Genomic DNA, 13,245 nt, shown 5'->3' with positions numbered 1-13,245 from the left:
AACTTTGTTGTCCCGATAGGAAGAAAGAAAGCAATAGGAAAATTGGATTGTATATGGCCTGCCTTCTGGCCATTAGAGAGCACTTCTCACACATCTCATCAGCAGAAGAAATAGAAGACTTTATACATGTGAAATCTATTTTATGTTCTTCCCCCATGCACCAGCACAGCTGATACAAAGTGGGGTAATTTTATTTCATAAGCTTAATCAAAGGCTGAGGAGTTTCTGCACTCAGGAGTACTTATGTGACCAAGTTTTGGGGAACAAGAGGGTGGAGGCACAAACTCTCAGCCCAAATCTCAGCAGCTGCACTGATAACTTAATGCACTAGTGTAGTGCATTTAGCTCATTCTGTTCTCCCAGGTGCTGCAATTTGGGACAGGTGTTTTCAATTAGGAGTTAAATTCAAACTGAGGAGAAGGAGAAAAGTAGTTCACTGTGGTTTTTGTTGTGTTACTATCAATGTGCCCCACGTGAGGACAGGGATTTTCCTGAAGCATTCTGCATAGGGCAGGGCTAGAGCAGGGGAAGGTCAGGGAAGACAATCCTGGTTTAGGGAAGTGGGGCTGTGCTGTCTTTCTGTGTGTCTCTAAAACTGCCTGACACTGGGGTCATTGGACATCCCCTGGCTAAGAGGATGAGTAGGCACTGCCATTTCTCGGTCAGCTGACGAGCCCCTTCATGGTGTGGAATTGTTGCAGTTTCAGCAGTGCACATTTGAAGTGGATCTCACTAAGGTTTCCCCTCTTACTTGAACAGAGGAGAATGAGGAACGCACTATGATTGATCCTAATTCAAAAGAAGACCCCAAGTTCAAGGAGCTGATCAAGGTAGGAAATCAGACTTTGGTCCTGCTTCAAACCTTTAACTAGTGAGCTGGAGTAATTTGTAAGCTGGTCACCCAAGAGCACGGTTGATGAATGGCAACTTGTTACTGGAATGTAGCTGTGGAAACTGAGAGCAAGGTCAACAACAAGGTAAGGCTAAAAGTAACAATGAGAGGGACAAGGAAAGGCTGAATGTCAGGTGCCCATGAAGTCACAGAATTAAGTTCCACTGTCCATTTCTGTCTTTGTGATGATGACAGCAAGGATCACTCCTTGGCTTGAGTCTGTCTGCAGTCCCTATGCATAAAATATAGGTACCTTCTGTTTCTGAAAGCTGGGAAGGAGCTTTGCAAAGCATTAGTGAGGTTACAGGAGAAGAAAGAGTAGGACTGAAATGTTAGGGGACAAGGAAGGCACTTCTTGTGTCCTGGGAAAGTTGGAACTGAGGTTCTTCTTGCCCTGCATTCTGCCCTCAGTTTACCTGTGTGCTGGGTCAGGGATGGTGGTTCTGAGTCTGTCTCATCGCTGGACACAACTGCCCTAGGTGTTGATACAGTGTGCCCAGACGTGCTGATACATGAGACTTCCTGGCTCAGCAGTGCCCATGGTTCCTGCCTGGCATGACAGAGAGCTTGCTCTTGAAGGACTCATGTTTAGGAGAGTCTTTTCTATGCAGAAAGTTGTTGGGGTTAACACTATACTAGCTTGAGCATGAAGAGAAAGGATGGTGAGCTTGAACAAGTGAGATCTCTTTCAAAAAAGTATTGTTTTGGTGTTACACCACTTTTGCTTCATTTCTTTAAAATAATTGTAAAAATGACTTTGATGGAAATGACAATCCAGCTATATCTGTGTGGCTATGAAAACTTTGGATAGTGTATATAATTTCCTGAGAGGGGGCTGAGCTTGGGCATATTCCCTGCTGGAAACCTGGTGCACCCTGGCTGCACACACCCTGGGTGCTTCCCCAAAGTCAACTGCTTCAGCAAATGCCTCAGCAAACTGCTTACCTGATACATCTTTAAGACAAGCTCAGTGATCTGTTATTACCACTGCAGTAATGTGTTTAGCATCACAAAACCACATCAGTCTGAGTTTAGCAAGGAGCTGTGCTCAAATTTCTGTTATTCTAATTCACTGGGAGTATGTTGTGGTTTTAAATTAAGTGACTGAACATTCTTTCTTTGTTAGCACCTGAATCCATTAATAATCTTAAAGGTGCAGTGGTCTTGCATCACCATCTCGGAATGTAATGTGGTTTCTCTGCTAGTGCAGCAGATATTATCAGCTGAACAAGAGTCATTGCAGTGGAGGAACCAGATGTACTCTGTGATTCAGGAGACTTGATAAGGAGACTGCAATTGCTTTTAAATTATGAATTTTCCTGCTGAGGTTAATATGAGTGAGTCTTCCCTAGATGCTGTAGTCCAGCAAGGTTTGGGGTTTTTTTCGGATTAAAAATCTGAAAACCTCCAGGAGGAATGAAAACCAGGGCAAGAACAATGCTTGAGGATAATGTTTGAGTGCATTGCAGAATCAGGTTCAGGGTCACTAGGCCAGTTCACATTTGCACAAGGAGAGAGGTTCCAATGGAATGGCATCACCTGGTGCAGGGAGCCAGCATGGAACTGGAGATTTTTTCCTTGGGATCATCCCCGAAGGAGAGACGTGTTTTGTAGAGTGCCTGTTTAATTTGGGTAATTGCTAAAACTTGCATACCTCTCAGCTGTTAGAGTTTTTACAGAGATTCAGCAGTACTGGTGTGAATTAACACTGTGTTGGTGTCAGTCTGTAAGCCAAGGGGAGGTTTGAATTATGCTGGCAAAACTTGCTTTATACTATAGAGTTTGGATAATGCAAAAAAAGAGAGTAATTTATTCATTGTTTTCTGTTCTTTGGTGGTTAATGGCATTTTCCAGAGCCCCAGTGCTGGACGAGAATTGCTGTTCTTTAGAAACCCAGCCAGCAGAAAAGTGTCTGCCCTGCAGAGCCTGAAAGGAAAGCTCTCCATGGACTAGTGAGGAGTGGGAACTTGAATAGATGGAGGTTTTTATAGTTCCAAGTGGTTCCTTCTTTCTCTTTCCCCTCAGACAGGAATGTGCCAATAGCAGCAGCAGATCCTGGTGCCTTTTCAAAGCTGCCAGTGGGACTCAATTTCATTGCGGTCAGCCCAGATCTCTTTCAGCACGAGAGTTAGATGTGTTTCTGTCCTGCCAGTTGAATGCAGTGGGGTAAATGGATCTCAGTGCAAAGAAGCAGCAGAAATATCTGCTGCTGACGCTGCTTTAGTACCTCTTTGTCTCCACCAAATGTTGGTTTAATTTCTGCTAACCTCATGCCATAGGAATTACATGCAATGTGGATTGGGCATTTGGAAGTGATTTTGACAGAGCCTTTATAACTCTAGAGGGACAGACTGTGCAGCATTGTGGTAATACAGAGATCAGCAGATGAAAAACACAACAAAAAGCCTCATTCCTCTCTCATAGTGAAGCAAATATACAGAGAATCTCCTTGTTGAAGGCTGCTTACTTGGGGATTTGAAAATACCTGCTTTAAGTCTTCTTGCACATATGAAAACCATTATGCCTGTAAGTGTTGTATGCTATCACCATGGACAGTTTTCTAAAAATAGTCACAATTTGTCAGTATGAAGTGTTCAACAAAGTTCCCTCTCTGGCCAGCAGCTTTTTTTAACTCACTTCATTTGCCCTGTGTGTAATGAAAATTTGGTAGGTGATTGAACAGACCTAAAGCTGAAAATTCAGATCAGGGAAAGAAAGATGAGTTACTGCTATTATTTATATGTGTGTATAAATATTGCATTCACAACATGCTCTATTTTTAGTGTCTGAAATATGTGAGCTTCTTTTACTTGTTGTCCAATATTTACTCATTTTCTGTATTTCAGCAGGAAAAATATGAGCGAGCTTCTGCTAATTGAATGCAAAATTTTAGAACATCAGCTTGCAAGAGTTGGGTCCTGTCTGAAAGTGCCTTGATCACAGGCAGCAAGCCACAGTTGTAAGGTGGTTTTCTCCCTGCAAAGCTTTCTGTAAGATTGACTTATAACTGCAACAACTTCTAGCCTTTAAAAGACTCATCTAAACTTTATACAGACCCAAACACTGCTGCTCTGGACACTGTCTGAAAAGAGTAAACATTTTTATTTGTAGTAAAATACTCACTGTCCTGGAAGATACTGACTTTTCCCATCTCTGGTTTTATGGCTTTTTTTAGATTTACTGAGGTGAAGAGAACCAAAATAAGGCCACTGTCCTTTGACATGGTTTGTCATGTGTGACCAGATGAAACTGAGCTCCCTAAATGCTCTGTGATCTGCTTTTGGCAAGAAGAAGCTTTCCCCTTGCTTACAGGATGCCACGAGGCCTGAATATGAATTTTTGCTACTAATTTTTGTGTTCAGCCCTGAAGCCAGTTTCATACTTTTGATATCTGCTCCCTAATATCCCTAGAAGCTGAGGGGAAGTGGGTCATTGAAGCCAGGGTTTTCTTTCTGTGCTGTTTTTGGTGGCTGGGCTTCCTGTTTTCCCACTGTTGTTGTTTTGCATTTTTTCCACTACTGTCCAGTGGTGACTGTGGGGTCCTTATCCCCTTGAACTCTGAATATTTACAGCTACAAGTGCTGAGCTGCTGCCTGAGTTTCTCTACTCCCCCAGGCAGGGGAGGGGATTTCGCCGGCTGAGCTACAGGCAAGTGCATGTGTCTGAGGATTGGCCCAGTTCAAAAGTGCCTTAGATGAGTGCAGAGGTACAGGAAATGTCAGGCACAGTTGTGAGGACATCAGAATATCATATTAAAATTTTAAAACCACGCTACTAACCCCAAATATTGTGGAAGGCTATAGAAAAGCAGCTTTTTATGAGCCCAAAATGTAATATTGAGCTGTATGAAGTGCAAGCACAGGAAGGAAGGAATGGGTAGAGGAGTGTGATATCCAGACACATTGAGGTTAAGCATCTTTTCACATGTAGGAGAAGCTCTTGTCTGCTTCCCACCAAGCACCAACATGCCTGAGTGAGGCTGTTAAAATTTCGAGACATTCAGGTTATTTATTATTTGCTGCTTCTGCATTTTTATGAAGGAGAAATCACAAAGAACTGGAGAGAGCTGATGTTCTGTGAGCAGTCAGAAACTATTTCTGCACCTTCATCGTTCCAAATAAGCAATGTGGTGTTTCCTCTGTAAAAGTGAAAAAGAAAAAAATCTCTGCTGCAAAATTTTTCCAGGTTTCTAATTAAGACACAATCAAGAAAGGCTTGAGATTTTTTTCATTGCATTACTTTATAGTCTTCAACAGCTGTTGAAAAAAAACACCTGGATTTTTTTTTTTTTCCTTTGCAAACTCATTTTTTCTAGTGGCGCTGAAGTTGTAGTCTGAATAGTAGAGAAGTTAGAATGTTCTTTGGGATATTTTTCTTTGATTGGGGTACTAAACTGTTAAAATAATTAAGGCTAGACCTATTTTGTCTTTTTTGTAGGCTTTTTACTTAAAGTTTTTCAGTGCTAAATTTTTGTGAAACATTTAATTAGCACATAGTGTATGTGTTTTCCCTTTTTAAGACCCTGTACTGTGATTCCTGTGTATCTGCACTCTTGGAAATGGGATGTTGGATCTTACATTTTGATCTTCTATTTATAATTCCTTGGCATTTTCTAGATTCTGACTTCAATACCATTCAGAACAGGACAAACAAAATAAAATGTTTATTAATGGTTTCAAATAGTTGAGCATCCTGAGACTTCCTTTAACAAAGCTTTTGAGGGCTTCTTGAAATCCAGCCTCTTCTCATAAGGTCTGTAATGGGATCTGATTATTAAATATCTTCGGCTGAGCTTCAGATAATTTTTGAAAGTCTGTTCTGTAAATCTCACAGAAGACCTAAACCTTTTATGGTTTTGGTTTCTTCAGTTGATTTTTTTTTAATGGGTGTCCATTGTTTCATAATTATACAAGCTTGTTTCAAGCTTGTGTAATTATGGAATTAGGCAGTCACCTTTAAAAAAATCTCTTTCTAGATGATATCTTGTTATCTAGGACTGATTTTTCTGTATAACTGGTGAAGTTTTTGAGGTGAAAGATAGTATTGTGCTTCTCATTGGCTTCCAGCTGTGGTGATCCTTTGCTGACTTGTCCCAGGGGAGCAGTGGGGTGATGATGCTGCTGCTGATCTCATCCTTTTGTATCCATATATCTTCACTCACCTCCCCTCTTGTACTTGTGTGAGAGAAGATCACTTCTGACACAAGTTGCTGATATTGAATAGTGAATAACTTACCAGAAAACCTTTATTTTCAAAGACAGGTCTTTGGAAGAGTAATTTTTATTATTGAGGTTTTAATACTTCTGGACAGCTTAGAGGGCAAAGGTGATTTACCTAGGTGAGCATTGATGCTGATCCTTGCTTTTCATGGACTGAGTACTTGCCAAATCACTCAGCTAAAGCTTGCCACTTAGACACTGCCCCTATTTTTAGAGCTGACTTTCAGCTGTGTGTATTTTCAGCATGCTTTGGAAGTACTAAAGACATGGATTAGAGGTACATGAAGCATTAGTATTTCACGTTTGGGTTGTAAACCTTTTCACAGTCACTAAGCCTAGCCAGATTTATTTGGGGTTTTTAGGTTGAGTGAACATCAGCAGCCAGGCTGAATGTCCTTGTGCCCAACATATTCAAATGCTCTTGTTCCCTAGGATTCCCAGGGTGGGTGTTTTCCACTGCAAGCCTGCATATATTTTATTTGCTTTTTTTTTACGATCTCTTGGATAATAAAATCCCAGGATGTTGTTAGCCATCACAACTGCCAAGAAGAGCCAGAAATATGGGGTTTAATCAGAAAGTGAATTTAAAGAATCTCCAACTTTGTGTGATGCAAATTAAAGATTACAGAATCTTTAAATGAAGCTTATTGTTTCAGGTGGCTCTAATCAATGGATTTTTCATGTCTGTGATTGGCGATACTCTTATCTTATGGAACCTAGGAAGTAGCAGGAGCTAATGTTGTGTCTCTTTCCACAGAACTGTGTTATTTTTGTGAAAATAATTTAAATTTCCAAGTAATAAATTACCAGCTTCAAACAGTCAAGGCTTGTTTTCCTGTAACTGTTCAGAAATAATTGTCTTTGGCACCTGGGAAACTTAGCTCAGTTCCTTTTCTTTTTAAAGATTCTTTATGCTCATTCCAGTTTTACAGGTGACTGAATGATTTTCGTAGTTATGGTAGTCAGTATATGGGAACTGTTAAAATGGTAAAATTATTTTCAGACCATTTGACCAAGATTTTAATTCTGGACTTTTGTATTCTGCAGTAGCTGAGGATAAAATGCCTTGTCCTATTGTCAAGACCTGAATTAAAAGCAGTAGGGGACAATCGGATGCTTTTATTATGTATATATATTTTTAATTCAGGTCTCATCTCTGCAAATTGGAAATACATAAATATGCTTGCAGTTCATTTGTTTTATAGTCCTGATTACTGCCTTGAATGAAAGGAACGTATTTTGGTTGGTTTTAGATATTTGCCTCCTTTTTCTGTGCTTGCAGGTTCTAATTGACTGGATTAATGATGTGCTGGTGGAGGAGAGAATCATTGTCAAACAGCTTGAAGAGGATCTTTATGATGGGCAGGTGCTGCAAAAGCTGCTGGGTGAGTCTCCATCAGAGAAGGTGACCCCAAAGACTGGGAGGGCCCAAAATTAACCTCTCCCAAAGCTGCAGACTGTGCAGCTACTGAACATCTCGGCGAGATGGTTGATGTCACTGAAAGCTGCCTCAGCTTCTCCATCTGTTCTCCTCAGGCTGTCTGCTGAAAGGGGAGGAAATACAGATAATTCCTAGGAATCTGTTTCATGGACTAACTGTAGTCCAGGCAGCTGAAATGTGGGGTAGAAAAGGAGTGAAGAGATTTGTGTTTGTGATGCCAAGCAGAAGCCGTGTGGTCCAAAATTTTGTCGGTTTATTTTGCTTTTGAAAGCTTTTGGGCTGAGAGCTGTTTTGAGGTCCTGATTAAAAGTATTATTTTTTGGGGGGAAAAGAGAAAAAGATAATGCATGGCAGCACACATGTGCTCAAAATGTGCACTTCTGTGTGAATGACAAGTGAGAGGATACACTCTGTTGAGAATTTGGGATTTTGAAGTCCCCTTCCATCTTTGCAACGTGTGTGTTGATGCAGGAAGCACAGTGGAGAAGACTCAGAATAATCCAGTGATTTATGGGGATGCTTGTAGAAAATAAAGAGGCTTGAGGCTTCCAGTACCATGTAAATCCACACTTTTTCTTAGCCAGACTGATTTCCGCTCACTTCTGATGTGTTTTCAGGAGTGGGCTGGGCTATGGGGAGTGTGTGTGTCGCAGTGGGGCAGAAGGACCTAGTGCTCCTGGTTCCACTGGTTGCTGGATTTTCTGCACAGGCCCCTTAAATGTGAGGTGTTTTGATGTACATCCACAAGCTTTTAAAATTAGTTAATGACAATTAGCTTTGTGTGCAGTTGAAACTCCCCAAAAATAATAACTGAAGGAATGAAGCAAGAGTACTTTCAGCACTTCTGGGTTAGCCTGCAGCCAAGAGCCTCCAAATGTTGTATGGATCAGCAGGTAAACAGGTAATTTTAACTGGGAAGTATTTGCTTGAATCCAGTTGTTCTTCATAACTCTGTGGAGCTGGGGAAGGGGCTGGAGCATCAGGAGAGACTGAGGGAGCTGAGGGGCCTCAGCCTGCAGAAAAGGAGGCTCAGGGGGGACCTTCTGGCTCTGCACAACTCCCTGACAGGAGGGGACAGCTGGAGAAGGTTGGGCTCTGCTCTCAGGGAACAGGATGAAACAGTCTCAAGCTGTGCCAGGGGAGGTTCAGGCTGGATATTGGGAAAATTTTTGCACTGAAAGGGTGGTTAAGCCTTGGCACAGGCTACCCAGGATGGTGTTGAAGTTACCATCCCTGGAGGTGTTCAGAAATCATGCAGGTCTTGCACTTGGGGATGTGGTGTAGTGGTGGACTTGGCAGTGCTGGGTTAGTGCTGGGATGTTTTTTCCAGCCTTCCAAATGGTTCTATGGTTCTCTGTGTAGATCAGTCAGACTTAGCATATCTGACAGGAGGAAAGATGGACCTGGACATCTTGCAGCCAGAGATCTTTTACTGCACTGAGCTTTTACTCATTTCCTTCATTTTGGACCCCTGGCTGGAGAGCAGAGGTATCTCCCCTGACCTGGAGCTAGCATGTCTCAGCCCCAGTCTTGTGCTGTTCTTCAGCAGTGTCTTTGTTCCTTCCTTCACCTTCCTGGAAAAACTAACAATGTGTGGTCATTAAATTTTAAGTAGTAGTTAACCATTCCTTTTGAGTGAGAGGTGTTTTGTCTTGATAGCCAGGCCCCCCCAAAAAAGGGTGAAAGACAACAGTTTGTTACTGGGCTTATGCTGAAGTGGTTTGAAGCAAGATACTAGTAAATGACTGATGGAGGTGGAGCCCCTTGTTTAGTTAATTTTATCAAGGTGCAAGCAGTGCCACTCACAGAAGATGGAATGGCCTGGTACACACAATGTTGGTGTGAAAGGAAATAGATTTGTTTGCTGACTGATAGGTAACCTGGACTGAGAACAGGCAGAAGCCCTAACATGTGACTGAAAAATTATTTTGCTTGTTTTGATAATCTTGATAAAATAATATTGATTTTAAAAATCCCTACTTTAGATTGCTAGAAACAGTCAAGATGTTCAAAGTATTTGTTAGTTGATAACCTCCAAGTCTTTTCTCTTTGGGTTACTAGAGTACTTTTGTATTGCTGCCACTAAAAAAAAAATTAAAAAAAAAATCTTCAGCTAGATAAAACATCCAGAAGAAGCATACTCTTGAACCTGAGAGCAGAAATATCTCCATTATAGGAAAAAGAGGAATTTTGACAACTCTGAAGTATTTCTGAAAGAGTCTTCAGATTCTTTAGAATCTCATTTTCTGGAAACAGTTTTGGTGAAGTATGTTTTCTGTTTTAGAGAGTGGAATAGTATATAATTGGAATATGGCCAACCAGTCCTGATGTCCTGGACAGATCAGCACAGTGAGTTTGGCCACATTTTTTTATGGGTGTGGAGGGAGAACAGATATCAGCTGTTCCCATTGCTCTGATGGCTGGAGGACTCTACCCCACCTTCCTCAGCTGCCTGGTTTTTCTTTGTTTTAGAATTTTAGCTCCTGTCTCTTTTGCAAGGGCCACAACACAGAGGAAAAGAAGAATGAGTTGTCTGTGACTTTGGTGACAAATAGTTATATTACATAAGCAGAACTGAAATTTTAGTAATGGAATTTTGCACATTCTCATGCTTTATTTCATTTTGGATGTAATCAACTATGATGTGACAATGTCAACAACATGACAAGATTGTACCAACTTACTTTTTAAATTAGTTCTACTGAGCTAATCCTGGGACATATGAGTCTTGAGGGTTTGAGGATGCAAAATGTGCTTTAGCTTAAACTCATACCTTCAGCTGACTTGAAATAAAGCTTGTCAAGCTGAAGTAAATGTTCACACAAAATATTTCCCATTTATTGTCCTAAATCAGCTTTAAAAAAGTCCTTTACACCTGTGCAGATTCCTTGTGCAGTGAAGGCTGTGTTGTGCCAAATGCTTTTCTGCAGTGAAAGAAATTGGGAGGTATAATTAATATTGCTGCTAGCTTGATGTCTAGCTGAAAGTTGTTACATATTTTGGCACCTGGTTGATGAGCATGTTCAGCCAGACTTTACCAGTTTTGTCACATTTTTATTGGAATTGACATACTCTTGTGAAAGTTTTACTTTCAGCTATTTTTCCTTCCAAGGAAAGTAATTCTCTTAGAAAAGTTGGACTAGTCTGGAGTCTAGTGGACTCCAGTGGTCTGTGCTTATTTCCACACAGTATAATCTGGTTTTGTCTGTCCTTTTTATTTATTTATTTTGTTTGTTTTTCAAATGCAGAAAAATTGGCTGACCGTAAACTGAATGTGGCAGAGGTGACACAATCTGAAATTGGTCAGAAGCAGAAGTTGCAGACGGTCTTGGAAGCTGTCCATGATTTACTCCGACCCCATGGCTGGACAATCAAGTGGAATGTTGACTGTAAGGACTTTTATTATATTTTCTGTCTCAGTAAGTGTGTTATCACTTAGGAAGTCTGCTAAGAGCATTTTTCCCCAGTATCCTCCAGTGCAATGAAAAGCAAGTGATTGAGTCTGCCTGTCTGTGATCAGAGGGGGCTGGGACTTGTAAATTATCCTTAAAGGAAGGGATGAATCTAGGCTTTGCTACCTGTGAAGTTACATTGTAGGCCTTACTAATTCAGGAAGAAGAGGAAGAAGGGTAAAAAGACTGTGTTGACCAAAAGCATTTTTCACTGCCTTTTTTCCCCGGAGCTGTTTGTTTAAAATAACACCTCAGTGTCCTTTCATTTTTTTCATTTCCCTTGTTCTCTGCAGCCATCCATGGCAAGAATTTGATTTCCATCCTGCACCTTCTGGTGGCTTTGGCCATGCATTTCCGAGCTCCCATCCGGCTGCCTGAGCATGTGTCTGTGCAGGTGGTGGTTGTACGGGTGAGTACCAGCTCCTGGGAGGAGCAGAGGGGATTCTGCACTGCTGGGCTGCTCCCACCCATTGCCTCCCATCTCTTGTCATTCAGAAAACGTGTGTCCCACTTGTTTGGTGAATCCCATGCCTGGGAATGCATTTTTGGGTTGCATGTGCTTAAATGAGACCCCAAGGACAGCACATCTTTGGTAGGTTTGGGGCCACCCTTTGCTATTGCAATAACAAGCTCAAAGCATGCAATGGGATTTTGCATGAGGGAGCATTGGGCTTGTAATTTCTGTCACTGCAGTACATTTTTTTTTGCCATGCGTTTTTTGCAGAGAAGCCATTGAAACCTAAACAGCACAGGAAGGAGTTTCAGCACATAAAATCTCCCCAGTCTGGAATGCCTGTTAGCAGTGCTGTTTTTCCCCCAGTGACTTCATGTGCAGACTTAGATATGTTGCTTTCCTTGGCAGGCCTGATAGACTTTGATAATTTCTTTCACCGTCCTGTGTTTTTGTTAGCTTTCCTTAGATATTGGGGAGAGATCTGACCTAAGGAACCTGACTGCTTCCCCCCTGCCCTAGATACTGCTCTGGTTATTTCTTTCTCTGCTTTGTGTCGACCTTTCCCTGTAAAAAGGCTTTACTTTCAAGCATCTGCAGCTCTTCTTTTTCCTTGCCTTATATCCCAGTGAAAGCTTCCCATGGGAACCCAGTTTTTCTCCTAACTGCTGGGCCCCAGGAAGATGTGTTCCAGCTGGCACTCTGCCTGTTTGCTGTGGCACTCACTCTGGAAGTGCTATTTACTGTTCCAGCTATGAGTTTTGTTTCAAGAGTGAAGAAGATAAAGTGATCCCACACTTTGTTTTACAAACCTGGATCCCCTCACAAGATGCAGGATGGTTGATTATGTGAGCTTCATTTTGATTTATATTTAAGTAATGGTGCTTTCCAGTTTGCCTGCCTGGATGCTCTAGACATGCAGGGTGTGATGTAAATGAGAAATTGATGGATGCTCCCTGGTTCATAATAAATGTGTGTATTATCTATAGGAGGTGATTTTGAACTGATTTAGTTCTTTCAGAACTAAAGTCAGAATTTAAGAACAGTGAGTTAGTTATAAAGTAACATGATTGTAAATAGGAGACTGATTTATTTTTAGATTTCTTTTGTCTGTCTTGGAAACATAAGGAGGAATATATAAATATAAGCTGGTCAGCAGCTCTCTCACACCCTGATGTGAAAAACCTCCTTTTGCTCAGTACAGTGAAGTGTCTTCTATAACTGCTAAGGCAGAAAAAAAATGAGGTAGAGGGATAAAGCCTCCCTTTCCTTGTCTTTAGTTCAAGCTTCAGAACCATCCGCCTGTACTGCACAGAGAAGGCTGTGGAGAAGGTTTTCACTTCTTTTGCTATTGGAGGGATATAGAGGAGACTCCATCTGGTTCATCAGAGTTCCTGGGTCTTGAGACTAGATCAAGGATGACATAAAGGCTGACAAGAAACTAGGCAGGAAAGAGAGCAACACCTGTGTCCCCAAGGAGTCAGGTATAGTGGGAGTTTAGTAAAATCCTAGAGGCTCTTGCTCTTGGATCTAGAGCCTGGAGTCCTGGAGCTGGCCCTGTGCCAGAGGAGGCTTCTCTCAATCCCTAGCCCAGTGCTAGGAAAAGCTTGCAACTCTTCATCTTTGTTTATTTAAATGGAAAGTGAGGGGTGGTATGAAAACAGCATGTTTGTTCTGGAAAAAAAAAAACTTCTGCCTTCCAGTTTGGTAAACTGAATTTTTGTAGCTCAGCATCCGTAATCTAGTCTAAAAATACATGCTGGTTCAGTAACACAGATCTCTTTAAATGG

At 41.4% G+C, this 13,245-nt stretch overlaps 1 protein-coding gene across 2 annotated transcripts in view; it reads left to right on the top strand.

Moving 5' to 3' along the window:
* PARVB (parvin beta) overlaps positions 1 to 13,245 on the top strand; it is a 51,571-nt gene that overhangs the window by 21,265 nt on the left and 17,061 nt on the right. For both annotated transcript variants that reach the window (XM_041464327.1, XM_041464328.1), the window contains exons 3-6: positions 760 to 830; positions 7,394 to 7,496; positions 10,801 to 10,941; positions 11,298 to 11,413. In XM_041464327.1, the coding sequence (XP_041320261.1) occupies positions 760 to 830; positions 7,394 to 7,496; positions 10,801 to 10,941; positions 11,298 to 11,413 (431 nt within the window). The remainder of the gene's footprint in view (positions 1 to 759; positions 831 to 7,393; positions 7,497 to 10,800; positions 10,942 to 11,297; positions 11,414 to 13,245) is intronic.

The sequence above is a fragment of the Pyrgilauda ruficollis genome, unplaced genomic scaffold (assembly GCF_017590135.1).
Source record: "Pyrgilauda ruficollis isolate IOZ18807 unplaced genomic scaffold, ASM1759013v1 scaffold179, whole genome shotgun sequence".
NCBI lineage: Eukaryota > Metazoa > Chordata > Aves > Passeriformes > Passeridae > Pyrgilauda > Pyrgilauda ruficollis.
Note: the sequence above shows the minus strand (reverse complement) of the source record. Positions and strands in the feature narration are given on the sequence as shown.